The sequence below is a fragment of the Acromyrmex echinatior genome, chromosome 9 (genome assembly GCF_024713525.1).
Source record: "Acromyrmex echinatior isolate Ae372 chromosome 9, ASM2471352v2, whole genome shotgun sequence".
In the NCBI taxonomy this organism is placed as follows: domain Eukaryota; kingdom Metazoa; phylum Arthropoda; class Insecta; order Hymenoptera; family Formicidae; genus Acromyrmex; species Acromyrmex echinatior.
The window spans coordinates 3,082,386-3,102,454 of NC_141860.1; the positions used below are offsets into that span (position 1 = coordinate 3,082,386).

Here is a 20,069-nt window from a genome sequence, read left to right on the forward strand (position 1 = left end):
TTTTGATACATATATAATTAAAGCCTATAATTTAAAGAAAAATTTAACGGTATATTTAAAAAATTCTTAAAAACGATGAACAAAACTAAGATTATTTTGAAAGACATAATTTTTTTTTAAATTCTGTATATAAGCCACTATAAAGTGCCTTTGAGTGTAAAACTTATAAAGTGAACTTTTGTTAAAAATATTTCTTTCTTTTATCGTTTTATTACGATAATATTATTTGTAGTTTCGTCAACTTTAAAAGTCGATAAAAGTCACAAACAAATCAATTTTTTTTTTCAAAAGAAATGTTCCATCTTTTTAACATAAGAATATTTAAAAAAGTACGTTCCTTTTATTTTGGTTATATATCTATACACGACACATTTTGTACAATAAAGTTCATAAAATTTCAAGAAGATACTTATGTTCCCTTTGTGAAGTTATATACAGCTACGATAATTAGAACATTTGAATATTTAAATGCAAAAGCGCAATTTCAAATGCGCAAGCGCAGCGAATCGCCGTGCCTGGGAGGAACCAAAAAAAAGAGAAATACTATAACCTCACTTTTGAGAAATTGGAGGAAATTGGAGTAACATAACCAAAGCCTGCCAAAACTGGAGTGGCGAAAGATTTGTGTTGTTACTTCGAAATTACTTCGTATCTTGGTATTTGTCATTTAATTGTTTTCAATATTTATTGATTATTATAATATTACATTTACATTATATATTAAAATTTTAGAAGACTGTTAATATTCGGTATCTTCTATATGTTTCATTAATTTTGGTTTCTTTATTTAAAGGATGTTCATTGCAATTTACTTTCTTTATTTAATTTATCTTAATCTCTTTATTTTGTGTGTGTGTGTGTGTGTGTGTGTATGTGTGTGTATGTGCGTATTATACATTCAGCAACATCATCTGCAAACTACAGATATAAGGCCCTTTTGCACCAATGTTATTTGGATTTTAAGCAGGGCTTAAAACTCTTTCTGTCTCTGTCTCTTTTTAGCTTGAAAACGAAGCTTAAGAGGTCTTGAAAGTGTCATATTTCGGACATAATATTATCTGGATATATATAATACTGATTGAAATGATATGATAGCATTGTAGTGACAAGTATCAATATTACAAGCTGATAATAATATAATTTTCATGACAATAAGTTTTTTATAATTCTAGAACAATGCAAACCATGAGGATAATAAACATTAATGCATTAATGGGTACTACAGGACTCTGTGAGACTTTTATTCCAAATTCTGTCTACACACAGTGTATACGTTGGAAAAGGAAACCAATTTGGCTGCCTACAGCAAAATCTAAAGTGTTTCGAGTACCAAAAAGACCTGTCATACCTATGGAAGATTGTGTGGAGCTCAAGCGTTTATATAATAATTATAAGACATATATGACATCATTTAAGTATGTATAATTCTATAAATCTGACTTTTGATGATGATGATTAATAAAATAAACATGATTAATACAATAGAATATTCTAGCTACTGAAATTATTGTATATTCTTAGTTTCAAAAATTAACCAATAATGTATTACAGAGCATATGTAAGGCAAATTGTAAAAGAAAATCAAATGCAACTTAATAAGACAGTAGTTAATAAGCTGGCCGAAGAGGACTTTAAAGCATGCAACGCCATAAATGATGAATGGAATGCAGAAATAGCAAAGATGCGAGAGATCAAGCTGGCGGAGATGAGGGAGAGACGCAAAAATGCCATTCTGAAGAATATTTTAAGGAAAGAGCAGAACCAAGAGATAAAAAAGATGAAACTTAATGAATGGGTTAAAAAGGTTAAAGAAGAATCTGTCACGTTCATCACTGCGGAAAATGTAGATGCTGCGATCGAGGAGTGTTTGACAAATATCGTTAATCATAATCGTGCATTGGATTTGGAAGGGAATTGGCATGAAGAAAAGTGTCCCCCGAGCCCACCAATTCCACCTATCAAAGAGACACAGAATCTAGCGGCCATTGAACAGCAAAATTGAATTTGAAAATTTCATATTCACACTGCTCGGAAAAGTAAAGCCAAAATTTAATGGACTTGTACTTTTTTTTCAAGTGTTCTAGATTCTCATTGGAATAATGATGATAAATACAAACTATTATATTATAGATTGTAATAAATATAAAATAGATACTTCAATATTATTCCTTGCTATACATAATTAATATTCCTAGAAAAAATTAAGCGATTAATAATAGCTTAGATATAAACATATCATTTTATAATTAAAAAACTCATATATATATATATATATATATATAGATGAAATTAAAAAAATTATGATAGAAGTTTCTTTGCATAAAGTTATGCAAAATAATAATGCGCAGAAGACACAACTAATTAAGGTATCGGTTAGTCAAACTTTTGCGTCCCTGTAGAGAGCTTACGAAAAGTGTTTGAAGCCTGTATAATTAGCACAGTGCTCTACAAAACAACTCATTAAAATCGCGCAACTCGAATGCAACCCGGTTGTAACCACGATACATGTATATACATACAAGCGACTGCCTGCTACTGCTATTTACTTGCTTCCCTTTAACGCACTTCAAGCAGTCTTTCGTGGACAACGCGCCGACTCGCACCACTGATTTTGTCCTCTCGCCTCTCGAAGCGAATCGAAACAGAGAAAATATTTGTAAATGAGATTCGTCCAAATTTTAGATTAGTTTATAAATAAAATTGTGATAAAAATAACTGTTGAAGTTGATGAGAAAGTCGCGGTGCTCCATGCAATAATTAGGTGAATGAAACGTGATTATCGGGAATTTATATTGGAAAGTTACGCAAAGTATCATGAAGTTACTTTTTGTATTATAAATGCAAAGTTATTTAGTGTTATAAAATTAATCGGTAAAACTTTCGTGCAGTAAAATCACTATTTTCTGAAATTTTTTAAAATTAATGACTAATGAACTCAAACGTTTTTCTGAACAAAGTTATTTATATTTTATTTATAAAATTTTTTGGTCAGATTAAACTTTTGTTCGGATTAAAGTTTGTAAAGACAAATCTTTTCATTATAAAATACAATCAATCGAAAAATTATTGTTCTCCAAAGAATTCCAAAGAATCAGGATTTAACTATTACAAATTGACATACAATTCACATATCAGCGAAAATGTACAGTGTACATGTGACACCAGGAAGATCCACGGAGCGAAAGAAGAACTCAGCCGACATGGATAACGAAATCAGAACGTATGGAAAACAGAGGAAGGAATCGATTTCTGTGAAGCTGATAAACTACATCCGTTCGCAGTTTCAGTCGGATGCTATGTCGGGTGAGTCGGAAAAAGTTTAGCATTCTAAAGAATCTAAAGCATGCGATATATTATTAAATTTTGATTATAGTTGCTAGATTTTGCCGAGTTCTATGTTTTTATGATTACCAAATTCACATGTGGATTAGACGCATGAGTTTTTTTTTGATGCATGAACTTTATTTATTTATTATATATTAATATACAACTGCAGCTCGACTGCGTAATCTAACTAAAAGTACATAAGAAATTTTCATTTATTAATTTTTATCTATATAATTTCTTATTTATATTTATTTATTTTCTATATAATATATAGGAGACACAATATATGAGTATTATCCAAAGTATTTCATAGTATGAGCATAACTTTAGAAATGAATTTAGAACACAAAAATAACAAAACATTTCATGTAAACATTAGTTCTATTTGACATTATTTCTGAGTTACAAATATTTTCGCGTTTTAATTAATTAAGGGTTTGCTACAACAGTGGGCTGATCCATACTTTTTAAAAATGGAGTAAATAACTTTAAGTGATATTGATATTTTCCCCCATTACTTTAACTTTAGAGTTTAGTTATTCCTTTTTTAAAAAATATGGGTCAGCCTAGCGGCAAGTGCTTAAATTCATTGAAAACAAACTGAGCTGGATTAGCGTCTTTACACATCTTCGCGTCTTACTGATTAATTATTGAGACAGAAATGTGTAAAGACGCTAAGATAGTTGAATTTGTAACAAGAATTAATGAAACACGAAAATATCTGTAACTCGAAAATAAAATCAAGTGGAAGAAATGTTTAACTTTTTGTATTATTTTTGTATTCTAAATTCATTTCTGAAGTTATGCTTACACGAAACACACCTGTATGTACATATAAATCCTATATATAATATAAAATCCTAATAATCTTTTCTTGCTAACACACATGAAAAAAACATAAAATCTCACATTGCACAGCATTACAATCTCACGTAAATAATAGTCTACAAAAGTACTTAATTAATATAAGTATCTTAATATAAGTATCTTATCATTTTATCTTCGATCCACGATATATATTTGCCTTTCCAAGATATTGAGTCCTGAAACTTCTGTGTTTTAAAATAGAACTTTCAATGATCTACGATAGAAGCGTTGTACGTTCAAACATAGATCCGTCCATCTATCTTACAAGATAATATCGATTATTCAATTTTCATTTGCTATTTCTTTTTGTTCGAATATCATTTTCGTTTCAGTTACAAATCGGAGAAATAATTGCGCCTGTCACTCGTCGGTGATGCGAAAACGGAAGAGTACGTTGTTGCATCTCGCGGCAATTGTACAAAATAATTACTGAGGTGTCAATTACGCGGTACACAATGACTAATAGGCTTCGGTTGTTCCAGTTCAAAGCTGGAACACTAACAAAATTCTTCCGTGACTTAGAAACGGAAAGAAATGATTATTCTAGAGAAACGTCCCTTCGTCGTCACTTTGCGGTTCGGGGAACGCTATCCATCTTAAAAATAATCATAATTTTATTCTAGTTGTTTATTTACTATAAACCATAAATCGCGCGCGAATTTTAAGTCTTTGCTATATCCGGCGCGTCCGGGATATCGTCGATTCGATCAACATTATAAAAGAGCGAATCCGAAACCTGAATGTTCATGTCGTCAACGATTGATGGCGGCTCATACTGATTCATCCACACATCATTGATAGGAGCGTTGTTGGTAATCTCTCTCAGATCATCGTTGTTAGTGATAATGGTTGCATGTGACGATATTGGTTGCTCGAGTGGATTGCTGGGCACATTCGTCATTCGCATACCTTGCGATGTGTCGTTATATAACATCCAGTAAGGCGAAAAGGAATGTTGTCGCTGTTCGGCGGTGTATCTTCGTTGAATCGAGCAGTCATTAATTGCCAGATTAGATCGCTGCGAGACGATTGGGGCCACGTAGCAATAGACGCAGGATGTTTGACTTAATTTTGAGTAATCTACTTCCTTGGATAGATGATAATTCAGAATGTTCTCCAAATTATTGGACTCAGAAGTCCACTTTGGCCGGAACGCTTCCACTATTCCTGAATGATGAAATATCGCTTAATTAAAACAAAAAAAAATCTGTTCTTCGAAAAAAACAGTTGATATTATTAAAAAATGTATACATTTTTTTTATATAAAAAATACATATAATTTATATATCTTATTTTTACATTATGTTTGTTTTATATTATTTATTTATATCAATAAAAAAAAAGAAAATAAACGCGCACCATTTGCCGGTCTCTGCAAATTCCCCGTATTAGTTTCTTGATTAATATTATGTTCTAATCCTGGCACGAGATCGCTTTGCGGTTGCTCGAACCTTTCGTTGAATAGATTCTTTGTTTCCTGAGTAAAACGAGGATAAATATATTGATACTGTTGATCATTCGCATAGACATTTTGCTGCACATTATTCTGTCCGAAGGTATCAACGTTGCGAAAATATCCCGTATCCATCTCCCCGCTGTGTTTGCCAAAATTTTGCAGATAATAAATATCGGAGGTATCATTGGCCATTATGTCTGTGCCGGTTGTGTAATTGACGTTCTGCGTATCAAAGTTGAAGAAGTTTTGACCATTGTTGCAGGAGGTATCCGTTTGATACTGATAAGTCACATTGTTGTCCGTGTTCGCGGTAGCTACAGTGGGATCCGTATTGTTGTAATAGATCGCGTGGAACACGCGAGAGTTAGAGGACTGCAGATCACCGTCGGGTACTTCCACGCTAGTGATTGTCCAGTTCTGGTAAGAATTGGGCCGATTATCTACGTCACTAGGAAACCTGTATTGATTGTCACTGGTTAGTACACTTGGAACTTGCTGAGGCACCAAGTTTGCTTCGTTTAGCAAGAACTCGCCCCTAGAATTCTTCAGCAAATTGTAGTATTCATTGGTATTTGTGTCCAGCTGATTCTCATTCTCATTACTCTCTGACTCGGCGGTTAGGGTGTCGGAATTGTCTAATAAATTGCTAGCCCAGAAGAGAGAGCTAGCAATTTCACCTAGATTGGCGCCTACTGGTGCCTGTAGCATTCTCTTTAACAAAAACGAACCCTGCGAGCTTCCTTCAGGTTCCTTCAGCACTTGATAATTCGATCTGTCAGTCGACGAAATCGCAAGAGGATCCGTGTCGTTGATCAGATTTACTTTCGGATAGCTCGGTTCGACAAGAGGGATCGTTTGAAGATTGGGCGACATCGACGTTGTCCGTAGATCTACAATATTCAGATCTTCCACCTGATTATTGTTGTTATCACACGCTTGGAATTCTCGTTGAATTCTCTTGAGTAGGAACTGCTTAAACTCCTCATATTGTGGGATCTTGGTATCATCTTCCTTACTCACTATTTCCTCCTCGGCACCGATCTGCAAAAATGGAAAGCACTTCGTCCGAAGTCAATCATTGCCGCTTGTTTGCTGCATCACGAAATTGAATGAAATATAAAATGGCAGAAGTGAAAGAAAAAACGAGAATGTAATTTGATTGATATGTCGATGCCATATTGCAACCAACTATGGAAATATAATAACTTACCCACTGATAAGGCGATTGTTGCTGTGGCTGTTGTTGTTGTTGCTGACAATAATAATCGTCATCAGTCATTACATAATCGGGACTGTGCAACGGCGTCGATGTTATCCCGAGTTTCGAGTCCTTTGACTTCCTCGTTTTCCTCTTGCGATTCTTCCTTAGCTCTTGTAACAACCGGCAAAACTCTGCATCATTTCCGCTTCTAGCGGCTTGCAGAACTTTAACCAGCATTTTCTTCTGTAATTCAGGGATCGTGAGATGACAGAGTGAGATAATGGAATCAAACATTTGCGATAATTAAAATAAATTAAAAGAAATGGAAAATGAATCGAATCAGTCCTCGCCTTGATGAAGTGAACGGCAAAGTTCACGAAACGTTGGCATTAGCAATGGATCATGATACCGCAAACCTTTAATTAGTATCTCTAAAGAATCGAATCTTTTTTACATGGAAACGTTCTAAGGTTTAAAAGTCAAAATTTTGTGGATATTGATATTCTTACTTAAAGTATATTTAATTTTTACATTATTTTATATCGTTTATTTATTTTAAAAAAAACGTAGAAACTCTGAATTGAAAAATGAAAACTTCATTAATTATTGAAAAAGTTGAAAATCTGATAATAAGACAGGAAATATCAAAGTTGAGAATTTATAAACATTTTGGCAGAAATTAAATAATCTTTGCAAACAAACGATTACTAATGCTAAAATTACAGGATAGGAATTATAGTTAATGATTAATATAATTATATAAAGTAATCATATTATGGTTCTCGATTAATTTTGAACTAACAATATCTCATCTCTATCTTAAGACAGTAAATAAAGACAGATGAAATTAACAAATGCATAGGAATACTGAAAATAAACCGATTAGGGATTAATTTATCCAGACAAACTTAAACAATCACAATGCGATTGGATAATTTTCTTTGTGCATATGTAATGGCTATGCGATTATACAAGTTTGTCTGAATAAAACCTTATAGAATTAGCTTTAGCTAATGCACTTTGCTACACTCTGCATTTGAAACAAAAAAAAAGTGCATAGTGTTTCTCATATAATACGCATGATGCATTATTTATCTTTGTTATTCACCGAATGTTAAACAAAGATAAATGATCTATTACGCACATCATGCGTGAAACAGAATGCACCCAAAGTGAAATGCATAAGCGTAAAGTGCAGACCTTAGGGGAAAGAAGAAAGTAATGGGGCGTAGGGGAAATCCCGTCCATGAGAAACTGACAAGAATGATGATGTTACGTAGACAATTTCATGTAATTCTTGGTTAGGATGTCGCGTACCTCTCCGGATCGCGAGGCAGCGTTACATGAACGAGAGGAAGCGGCTCGTTCTTGCCGGTCGCGAGCGATTGTCCTGCGATGGTCATTCATGTCCACTCGGATCGCGGGAAGCGATCGGGATCGAAGAGAGAGAACGGCGTTCGAATGGGCCGGATATTATCACATCCGTCCGTTATTACCACAACCCTTAATGCGATACAGGATGACAATGACGATTTGGACGAGTTGCAGGATTGCAGCAGCTTCAGATGATCGTGTCTTGGTTAGGAATTTCCAGATCGCACGTTCATCTGGATCCTGTGTTCGATCGGATTGAAAGAAATCCGGCTGATCGCCAATTTTAACGCGCCACGCTCGACTTCCTCGACTCAAAGAGCTCACAGAGGATGCGCCGGAGCCACTTGAATCGCAACTGATCGCAACCGTCGATCGATCGGGGCGCGATCTTCGACGGGAGTTCGAATAAATTTGTCTCTTGGTAACAAAAACCGGTGACGGCGATGACAAGAATGGATTAGATTAGACGGAGAAAGAAAATGGTCGTTAGGACATCTTCGTCGCGATGATGATGTCGGCATTGTCGGCGACGATGGTGACAACTCACCTTGATGTTACCCGGTACGCGATACCTCAGGGCCAGGGCCTGCAGCTCCTTGTAGGATAACTGCGTGATATCACTGCCGACGTTCATGCTGCTGCTGCTCCTGCTGCTGCTTTATCTATATGGCGGAATTTCGTCTGCTCCGCCGCGCTCGCCCGATCCGATTTTCGAATTCGAGCCGACTGACTTTTAGCGCGAAACGCCATAAAGGCATAAAGTCTTGTTCTCAGCGGGAGCCGGGACGCGCAATTAAAATTATCGAGTACAATCGTAGAGAAGGAGAGAGACAATATGCTGGTAATGTCGAAGCCAATCCGATAACGCGGTACTTATCGATTGGTCCGACTCGCGAGATCGAGATCTTATTGATCGTCATTCGTCGGCCTGGTGGATCCTTTTCAGAATTCAGGGTGCAATTCGAGAAATTTAAGTACTATTTGTGTCAGTCCATCTTCATTTATTATAAGTAAAACAAGAATATAGGATAATACACAAGTATTAGTAAGTTTCTCCGAACGCACCTTTAATCACTCGCGAAAAGTTGACACGCCAATCCCAATCGCGGAAACATATTCTCTCAGAATTGCGATCTAATAACAAGAAATGACGTAGACTGGTTTTAATTGTAAAGTGACGATCGGTATACTTAGGCATGTTTTTCTTTTGCTGTCTAATGCCCGTTTCCACTAATGTAGATTAACTTTAATCTCGGTTCAACTTACTCTTTGTCTTTTTCTAATCTTTAGAATGAGAAAAAGATCAAGAGTAAGTTGAACCGAGATTGTTAATCTACGTTGGTGGAAATGAACATAAGTATATCCGCAATCTTCACTGTCTCTGCAGAGATGTGATGATGGTACGTATACATGTCTCAATATCACGATATATACGTTGTAACGTTTGATTTATTCATTCCATCTAAAGCCTCGCAAATCGCAATGAAATTACATACAATAGAACGTGATAGTGACTGAATATTTTCTAGCAATAAGAAACAAATGAAATTGAAAGGTGAAATAATTGACAATATAATATAGTGAGTTATTTCATATTTATTTAACATTATAAATAACAAAGTTGTTGTGATTTACTTTGTTATACTGGGTCCTTTCCAGCAAGAGATGATACAGTGCAACACAATAAATTACATCCTTAATTGTTTGCAATGTTAAACAGAGATAAAGCTGCTTGACTGTGTTATACTGTGTCATTTGTGTCTCTGGCTGGAAAGCATCCAGTCAGTCTTAAAACTTGATTTGCAATATATTCTTTGCTTCCTGTTTCTAATTTGTTTACCTTTTGCCTTTTTCTCTCGTTCCCACCGTTTTATCAACAATTGTGTTTATTGTCACATTTCTTGTCTTCATCAATTTTATCTTGGACGACAGAAAATGAAGAAACATGATAAGAGGTAAAAAAACAAGAGGTAAAACAAGAAACAGGAAACAAAGATTATATTGTAGATTAGACGTAATTCATTGTATTATATTGAATCATCTGTGTCTCTTGTTGAGAAATATTCATTATTAGATGTAACTTTATTTTTTACTCTAAAAAAATTTTTTGTTGTTACATGAAATATTCTTTTCTTCCTGTTACAACTATGTAAATAATTTCTAGAACTTGCGTTAGAATTTTGACACTGTTTGATGTACATAAGAAAAATTTCGCAAGGTTTATTTAATTGTAATCATTGACTAATAGGTTCCATTGCATTTATTTCGCTTAATTAATTTGCAATATCAAAACATGCCGAATAAAATAATTAGGCAAGATCTTTTCGGTTTTGTTTTTAGGACATTTAATATTTTAAATGAAATTACAGGAATTGTACCAGAGAAAAAAAAACAGAAGAAAGAAGAGAATCCTCATAATATAATATAACAATTAAAGCAACATTTACAGTGAAAGCAAAAAGTATTCGTACAAGAAAATTTTTTATAAAAAAAAATCTTATTTGTAAAAAATAAACATTAATTAGTAATTTTATACAATGAATATATTGTTCTAACATAAACAAACAAGTTTCGCATGTATTTCTGATATTATAAGTTAAATTTCTCGACTGTACATCCAAACAATGGAACTTTTAATTTTCGCTTATTTTTCAGATGATATATTTTCTATAATTAATATTGGATCATCTAAAAAGTATCCGCGGTACTTTGTCACTAGATATATGACCATCAACACACATCTAGTGACAAAAAACCGCGGATTTTTAGATGACCCAATACATCTTTTTAACACATCTTTTTGGTATGTATAATTTTAAGAAACATATAATTTATTTTATACTTTATGAATAAATTGTTAATTACCCAGCAAGAAATGATCATCAGTTAAACGTCGAATCGACGTCGAATTGATGTTAAAATCATTGTATTGATATCGATTCAACATCAATTCGATGACTCATTTCTCGCTAGATTATATTTAATTTTTAAAAACAAAGCTTTTTTAAAAAATATTTTCTCTGTAATATTTTTTGTATTTGACGAATGTATTGCGTCGCAGGTGGACTGGAATATATTCTTGTGTGTGCTACTTTTGCGTATCGACTTGCGAGTTTGTTTACGCGGAAAGTTCGTCGAGAACTCGTAAAAAATTTACAGAAAACCAAGATTCAGACGTGCGTATGCAAAAGTTTGTGCAAGTTCAAAGTAAAAGGAAGGATCAAAAGAGTAAATATTAGATGTAACTCCATTAATTTGATTTTTTTAATTAAGAGATTTTTTTAATTGAAAGATTTAGACATACTCTCAAATTTTCTCTAATTGGAAGAATTAATCGATGTAAAGAAGTATTCAAAATGATATTCAGATACTTGCATGGTCGTATCCAAGACTTTTTTGAGGGAAATCAATTCTGTCACATAAATAATTTTTTGTATTAATCAATTGCTTTTTTGGATTTTTAGAATATAAAACGTCTTCTTATTCCTGATTTTGAATAGGAAAAATATTAGATTTTGTAAGTTATAATATAATTAATTTTTTTCCTGAAAAAAAGTAGAGACAAAATATGGTTATTTAAAACAAAATATATATTTGAGAATTTATTGCTCAATGGCTGCATTTTTAGCAGAAAAAATAATTTTGCAACTGTAAGATTCTTTAATATAATTAGTTCATACTTTTAAATCCGTGATAAATTAAAGGCATCCATTTTAATATTTTAAAGAATTTAACAACAATTGCAAAGCTATTTTTTCTGCTAAACATAGTCATTAATATCTCAGCGCATATTCTATTTTTTGACTTAAAAACCTTGCGAAATTTTTCTTATGTACATCAAACAGTGTCCAAATTTTAACTAATGCAAGTTCTAGAAATTATTTATACAATTGTAACAAGAAGAAAAGAATATTTCATATCTAACAAAAAATTTTTTTTGAGTAAAAAATAAAGTTATATTTTTTTATAATTAAAAATAGAAAAATGAATAAAAAGTTTTGAGTGGAAGTTTGAATCATTTCCTCTCCACTGGATACATCCATGGATACTTGTTACGGATCTTTTATTTGCGCAATTTTATAATCGCAGCTTCCAAGTTCCTCGATTACAACATTCAGGTGATATCGACGTTCGGTGCTTTGACGTAAATAAGTATAAGAACGCTATAAATTAATTAATCGTTCGCTATTTTTGCGAAATCCAATGGGGAATTGATCCACTTTAGCTCGTCGACTTACCTTCATACAGAATCGATATATGGCTATTTGAATAGAAAGCGAATGGTCACATACTTTTAAGTATTTCCTACGAGAGGATAAATATTTTGAGAAAAATATTGGACTCTCTTGAAAGAATTTTTGAAATAAATATATATATTAAGAAGCTGAGTTTTATTGAAAAGTGAAAATAGAAACTTTTGTTAAATTATTATTTGCATTTAACATGCAATAGATCTATTCTTTTTAGAGCTGAACTTCTTACGCGATTTATTTTTTTTCTTTTTTTTCTGAACGATACAAATTTAGCTTAAAAGAACGAGCCTATAAACGTTTTAGTTGTGCTTGATAATTTGATGACTCTATGAGCCGAATACGTTAGTATTTTTTTTTCTAATTACGTAGTTCGTAGAACATTAACGGACAAATTATTTTTTGAAACAGCTAGCAATTAAAGTGGCTTGATTTGTCAGTTACATCTTACGAAATGACATCTCACGAGCGGATTCAATAATAGAATTGTATTATTGGAAGGATATGTTCATAAGCCGAAATTTAAGTGAAGCAGCTGGTAAGAGACAGGCTGTCAATTCTGTTTCGTGATATAGTACAATATTTACCGTTTCGTAAAAGCTTTCGAGAGGCCTTTGAGATAGCTTTTCAAAGATTCAAAAACTTCCTTCATTTTTTAAACTTTCAATTTTTATTTAAAACTTAGAGGTCTCCAACGATCGATTATATACTGTGGACACTGTAGTTTCATTTATTTTTTATTTTTTTATTTCTTTTCTAAATTCTAATTGATAAGAAATACAAATTTAAATAAAATTTTGTTAATTTTTAAGCTAGATAGACTGAATTCTTCCAATTATAAAAAAACTGGAAAATTTAAATTCTTTTTAATCGAATTGGTAGAATTTATTCTATTTGTAATAAGCATTAGAAAGTTTATTTTAATATTTTTTATTTCATATCTAACGCTCTTATTGAGAAAAATTAAAATTATTGAGAAAAAATTGAAAAAATGTTATTTCCCTGGATATAATTCTTTCCAGACATTTGGGGGAGATTTTTAAGAATTTTCGATGACTTTTCAATGACAGTTCATTCGAAGTAGTGATTTGAAACTTTTTGTCTAAGGTTTTCGCTGAGCCGTTTCTACCACCGACTGTCGAAGACCGTCGCACTTGCGCGTTAAAAGCGACGTGTGGCACGTTTTCCTACGGACCCCCTGCGATGGTTCAGTGTGGCATCATCGGCGCAGTGTAACGTCATCCGCAGCCATCCGTCCAGCATCGCGAAGGACGGACAGCAGCCGCAGCAGCCAGAGCGACGTATCCCGTGTGCAGCATCCGCAACTGCGGTCCAGCTTTTTGCTGTATCTCTCGCTCTCTCTTTCTCTCCTTTTCTCATATCGCTCCGTGCGCGTGCGGAGCTCCTCGTTCGGAGCGTGTCTCGGGATGCGTCGCGTCGATTAGTGGTGAATCGAGTAATCCCGATAATCTCGTCCCGCCGCCGATATATCAGGGGCAGGTCGAGCAGGAAGTCTGCGCGCTTGCTGGCCGATGAAGGCGCGTAAGAGCCGCGACAAACGTAAGTCCGGAAGGCGAGAACGATTGTAAAGCGAAAGAAAGAAAGGCTGCTCCGCGATCGAGCTCTTCCTCCTGCTTCCTCGCCCCGTGTCCGTGCGACACCGTTCAATATATGTGCCACTGCCGTTGATACTTGGACCAGTCGATCGACTACTCAGCGGAGAGCGTCGTTGACAAGCAGAGCGACAGCCGGGGGGGTGATAACTGCCGAATGCAGCACCAAGGTGCGATGTCTTCTCAGCGCTCGGGTCTTCTCTTCTCTTCTTCTCTCACACCTTTCCCACCTCTGTGGAAATCGCCTGATTATCTATTTGTCTGTCTACCTTGTCCGTTTATATGTAGTAATTCCATGCTCTATGAATGGTAGTTCTTGCGTAGGTCGGAGTCTAACCCCTTGTCGCACCACCAGGACTGTTAATGTGTCAAAGGTCATATCCGTGTCAGCTTCGAGCCTTGGTTCGAGCCTTTGGATATATCTTGGGAGATGATATTTTTGGATAACACTCTTTCTTTGATTTTCCAGGTCTCGCTTATCGATTCTCCGATTCTTTTGGTCTCGTTTAAATACTCATCTTTTGATATTTATGAAGTCTTTCTCCTTCATCTTACTCGATTCAATTGTACACTTATTTCTCTATGGCGATGTTGCATTTTAAAATTTCAGAATTGAAACTTTCGAATTTTTAAATCTTCGCTTTTTATTAAGTCTTTTAAAGATTTTATGTCCAATTCTTGGACCTCTGAATTCTTATAGCTTTTTTGAGGTTCTTGGATCCTCATCATTGTCTAATCTCTCTAATTAACTGTCTATTTTGATACAATATTTTCTATAAACGTAAAACTTTTTTTGCATCTAAATCTTAGCTTTAATTTTTTAATTATCAGAGGGACCAGAGCTAATAGTCAAAAATTTTTTAGGATTTAAATTCTTTTTTTTTTTTAATCTTATAGAATCCTCTAGATTTATATTTATACATATATATTTGTAGATTCCTAAATTTTTTGTATTTTATTGCAATGTAATATTTCCTTAGTAAAAGGCAAAATTAGTTCTAGTACCTTATATGAAATAAATTAGTCTGAAGGAATTAAAGAGAAAATTTTTTTCGTAATTTTTTTATTTATTTATATTTATATAAATATATATATATATATATATATATATATATATATATATGGTACTTGATTAACCCTCCCCCCTTCATAAATAAAAAATTTCTGTTACGAATAATTTATCTTGAAGGTTCCTCCGTATTTCTTGACGAATACTCACGTAATATTCACGTAAGGAAGGGGTAGTCAGGAAGTAAGGGGTAGGAGCTGCATCGTTACTGTGGCAACCCCGGATACCCGGGACCAGAGCTAATAGTCGCAGCATGCGTAGGGAATGGACAAAACGTCGCAATTCTTTAGAAAGTGATCTTTGACATGTTATCATCAGTAAGTGTAGACGATATAAATTTGCAATGAAAATTTTTATGTACATATCCCTGATTCTTGTTTGAATTTGATTATTCAGATTGTTAGACTACCTCTATATATTTACATATACAAGGTGTTTGGAAATAATCGCCAAATATTTCATGGACAGGTAGAGAAAACTGAGTCGAAAAGTCCTCTACTATTTTGCAATTTTCACAATAGTTAACAAGATATTAATTACTAAAAATTGCCAAATATTGGTCTTGAATAATTTTTTACTCAAATACTATCAATTTTACAGAAAAACTGCAAGAGACAAAAATCATGTATTTTCTTCTCATAAAATTCTGAGAATTTTTTCAGAATTTTTTAATATTTTCTCATGTTGGTAAAAAAAAAGAAAATGCAGTACTAAAAAGTTGATAAAAAATTTTGAAAAAATTCTTAGAACTTTATGAGAAGAAAACAAATGATTTTTGTCTCTTGGAGCTTTTCTATAAAGTTGATAGTATTTGAGTAAAAAAATTATTCAAGACCAATTTTCGACTCAGTTTAATCTTCTCTATCTACCCATGAAATATTTGGCGATTATTTCCAGACACTCTGTATATTAATTCTCAAATTTTTAAATATTTAGATCTCAAAATTTTAAGCCCTTAAATGTGTTTGTAAACACTTGAATGCTCAGACTTTTCAACCCCTGCATATTTAGACCTCTTTTTGAATCTTTAGATTATTTTTACTCTTAGATCTTTAGATTCTTTTCATGTATTATATTGTATTAAATTATCATCGATTGCTTAAATAATGAGTAGTTCTCTTTAGGATTAATATTGAGCGCTTTCTAATAGCGAATTTCTATCATTATTTAATTAACTAGTAATATAATATTTAATTCCTATAGTTAATTGACTTGTTAATAAATATTATGTTAATGAAAATATTTAAAAAAATTGAAAATTATATTTATTTTATAGTTTGCATTTCTGTTTATAAGAAACTATTGAATCATTTCCTTTTATAAAATATATAGATATAAAAGGAAAGATATAAAATATATCTTTTCTCTTTCAAAGCAATTGAAGAAACAAGCACAATTACTACAAGCAATTAATTGCATTTACCACAAGAAATATCTTTAATCGAATCTTTTTATGGAACAAAACAATTTCACCAGCACAGTAGAATCCATGGTTATCCTTTCACTTTCAGAATATGAAAAATGTATTCTCGCAATATCTTCTTCGAGCTCTTTCAATCTTCCTCAATTATCTTCTTGAATGATTTGCACTATACAAGGACGTTCGTTAAAAATAATTATTAATGAATTATTGAGAATTAATTAATTAATATTTTAATTATATATAAATCAATAAAAATTAAAAAGAAAATTATTATATGTAGATATATATATATATATATATGAAAATATATATAACTGATGTCTTTTTTAATTTTTTAAAATTTGGATTCTATTTTACAAAGTATTTAACTTATTTTTGATATAAAAAACATATAAATTCGTTTTCGTAGTTTATAAATTCGTAATTATAAAAAAAACGAGCAATCTTGTATAGCGCAAATTATCTCCATATTTCTTCACCCCTGTTGTCTCTCGCCTCTCACGACTTCTCCGCCTGCAAGTCTTTACGCACTGTGTAGGTCCCTTCTAGAGTAGAGGATATCCCTTCTTCAGGGATTTACAGTCACGATAATTCCCTCAAAAGTAGAAAAAAATAAGACAAGAAAAGGACCTTTTCATATCTATCTTTTTCAAGTAGAAAAAAATGGATTTGGAGACCTCCCTTCTCTCGATAATCATGGGCGACGGGAGATTGCTGGAACTCTTCGAGCGAAGGTTTTCACTCTCCCGCGCTCTACGACAAGAGAAGGGAGGCGCGAGAGGGAGCATCTCGAAGGCGCGACGCAGTCTTAGGAGTGAAGGGCTTGCGAACTTGCAGAAGGAGAACTTGAAGGACTCGGGGGCGTTTTAGGGAGCTCCGGGGGCGCCGCGCTTGCTCTTAGCGGCCGACACAAGCCGGAGGAGCTCGCCACCCTCGCGGCTACCACCAGGTTCTCGCGGAAGGAAATCCAGCTGATCTACCGAGGTTTCAAGCAGGAATGCCCGACCGGTCTGGTCGACGAAGATGCCTTCAAACAAATCTTCTCGCAATTCTTTCCGCAGGGAGGTAATGAAGGGATGATGATGATAACAACAATGATGATAATAATGATTCCGACTATTGGACGATAAATACAAACGTCTTTTTTTCATCTTTGTGAATTTTTAATTGTAAATAAATAAAATAATCGTTCTTATTGTAAAAATGAAATTTTTAAATGATATTTCTTCTTTCTTACATTTCGTTTACATCAGATTTTGTTAATTTTCGAAATTTTCTGGTTTCTTGTTAACCGAATTAAAATGAAAGAATAAATATTAATTTATATACAGGTTTTTTTACAAGAATAAGAATTTTCTAAATTCTGAAAGCTTTATATTTTTTATTAGGCAAATAAGTCTATCTTGTGTTACACAAAGAAATCATATATAAATCTGTTTAAGTTATCATTACCGTCCCTTTTTGATCACATGTTGTAGACGCAAGTCAATACGCTCATTATGTTTTCAACACCATGAAGAGGAAACCGTCCGGCAAGATAAGCTTTGAGGTGAGCGACGTCGCAAATAAAATGTTTTGAAAGGAACACGGAAATATTCCCTGTGATTTTGAACTCTACTTTATATTTACTGATTAGACGATTCTATTCAAGTTTTATTCTATTCAAGGAAAATTATAGGTTTATAGTCTGAGTTATAAATTTTTCTTTTTAAATAGGAATTCCTCACTATATTGTCGAAGGTGTCAAGAGGATCGGTGGAGGAGAAGTTGCAATGGGTATTTGGTCTGTACGATCTGGATGGCGATGGCTTGATAAGCAAAGAGGAAATGCTGGATGTTGTGGGCTCCATTTACGAGATGTTGGGTCGTTACACGCAACCGCAAATCCTTGAGCCGCAGGTGGCCGCTCGCGAACACGTCGATCGTATCTTTCATGTGAGTAACACGATACCCTTAATTAGCTAATACAAAAACAGAACTGAAGCTAACTACGTATAAGTGAAGATAATTAATAACGAAATAAAATTTGTAAATTGTAAACATTTTGCGATCTTTTAGAACATAGTTAATGATATATTAGAATTCGTTAATTATTCTAAAAAATTGTAATATATCTTTTTTATTTATCATATAATGTACATTTCTTAATTTTATTTTTTAATCATAATGATGGATATTTAATGATGGATGATAATTGTATGGCTCGTGTAGTTAATTATTATTAATAATTGAGTAATATCAATAATATTTTATACATATTTTTAGTTGATGGATGCGAATAAGGACGGTGTAGTGACCATCGAAGAGCTGGTGCAGTGGTGCTCCAAGGACGAGCAATTGTTGCGAAGTCTCGATACTTTGGACACCGTATTATGAGAATTTAATGTTCTATCGGAAATTTCAGTATCAGATTATCAAATATATACGCTTTGAGCAATGATTATGAAATATCACGAACTTGTCTATTAATCTATTCTGCTTTGGTTTTGTAGATAAGAGGAATATGTAAATTTTCAATGATTTAATAATTATACATATGAAAAAGAAAAGTTGATTGAAAGCATTAAAAAGAATTTTCTCAAAAAAAAAAAATCTACGAATTAAATCTACGAATCGTCAGCCTATAATTTATAAGAGTAATACAAAAAGTGCAATAATTCGACATTTGCGAAAAAAAAATCAAATGCAATCAACCGAAATGTCATTGCTCGATACGTATTTTTAAGAAAAGGCCCTGGAGAACCATTTCGCACGTGTCTTTTGTAAATATGTATGTACCTCGTTACACACCTACCCAGTCTTTCAAATACAACTTCCGATATGTTGTTCAACAATTGAAAATCTGAAAGAATCAACGATTTAAGTTGGCTTTAAAGTTTCTCGAAGCTTCACAGAGAGAGATAGCTTTAAGAATTTTTTTAAAAAACGTTGAAATTATAATTAAAAATATCTCAAGTTATTATGTTATATACAAAATTGTTAAATTATTCATTATGTCGAGAAAAATAAATTGTTAGTTCGTTCAGATACTCAATTTTCTACAATAGATGAATTAAAAGTAATCGATAAAGATTTAATTTACAAAAACAGAAAAGATATTCGTAATTCAATTGAATTTGACTATCGATTTTAAATCGATTTTTGAATTTTTAAAATGATTTTACAGAAGGGATGTGCGTCTTTCTTTTTTCTAGAAATTTTTCTGTTGACTCGTATATTTTTAGAAAATTACTATTGGCAATTTCAGTTGGACGTACTAGTGCACACTGGTGCTTATTAAAATTGTTGTACACTGTTTAAATGTATATATATGATCATAAAAAAGTGAAATGCAAATATTTCGAATTATAATGAAAATATTTTATCTAGCAGCACGATAAAGTGTATTGAGAATTTTATGGTTTGACTGATCTTTATTTATATTAAGTATACATTATTATTGCAATTTGTGTACAACGACTTTAATATGCACTAGTGAACACTGAGTGC

At 33.0% G+C, this 20,069-nt stretch overlaps 3 protein-coding genes across 8 annotated transcripts; 2 read left to right on the forward strand and 1 right to left on the reverse strand.

Moving 5' to 3' along the window:
• The first annotated feature begins 499 nt into the window (after positions 1-499).
• mRpS26 (mitochondrial ribosomal protein S26) lies at positions 500-2,165 on the forward strand. Its single transcript, XM_011064761.2, has 3 exons — positions 500-656; positions 1,173-1,415; positions 1,552-2,165. The coding sequence occupies exons 2-3, from the start codon at positions 1,177-1,179 to the stop codon at positions 2,000-2,002; spliced, it is 690 nt and encodes a 229-aa protein (XP_011063063.1). The 5' UTR covers positions 500-656; positions 1,173-1,176; the 3' UTR covers positions 2,003-2,165.
• Positions 2,166-2,335: 170 nt separating this feature from the next.
• LOC105151205 (A-type potassium channel modulatory protein KCNIP2) lies at positions 2,336-19,172 on the forward strand. 4 transcript variants are annotated; one of them, XM_087409146.1, is made up of 6 exons: positions 2,337-2,761; positions 3,080-3,303; positions 17,418-17,645; positions 18,059-18,129; positions 18,297-18,515; positions 18,846-19,172. In XM_087409146.1, exons 2-6 carry the CDS (start codon positions 3,141-3,143, stop codon positions 18,954-18,956), a joined length of 792 nt encoding a protein of 263 aa, XP_087265272.1. In that variant the 5' UTR covers positions 2,337-2,761; positions 3,080-3,140; the 3' UTR covers positions 18,957-19,172. The 4 variants fall into 4 exon arrangements, with proteins under 4 accessions (XP_087265271.1, XP_087265272.1, XP_087265273.1 ...); XM_087409147.1 differs by lacking the exon at positions 2,337-2,761 and adding an exon at positions 13,583-14,035 and having other exon boundaries at positions 3,164-3,303; XM_087409145.1 differs by having other exon boundaries at positions 2,336-3,303.
• On the reverse strand, positions 3,461-11,024 carry LOC105151204 (hypothetical protein). 3 transcript variants are annotated; one of them, XM_011064763.2, is made up of 4 exons: positions 8,773-11,024; positions 6,861-7,094; positions 5,554-6,709; positions 3,461-5,361 (listed from the first exon to the last, which is right to left on the reverse strand). In XM_011064763.2, exons 1-4 carry the CDS (start codon positions 8,857-8,859, stop codon positions 4,856-4,858), a joined length of 1,983 nt encoding a protein of 660 aa, XP_011063065.1. In that variant the 5' UTR covers positions 8,860-11,024; the 3' UTR covers positions 3,461-4,855. The 3 variants fall into 3 exon arrangements, with proteins under 3 accessions (XP_011063065.1, XP_011063067.1, XP_011063064.1); XM_011064765.2 differs by having other exon boundaries at positions 5,554-6,691; positions 8,169-11,024; XM_011064762.2 differs by having other exon boundaries at positions 8,169-11,024.
• Positions 19,173-20,069: the final 897 nt, after the last annotated feature.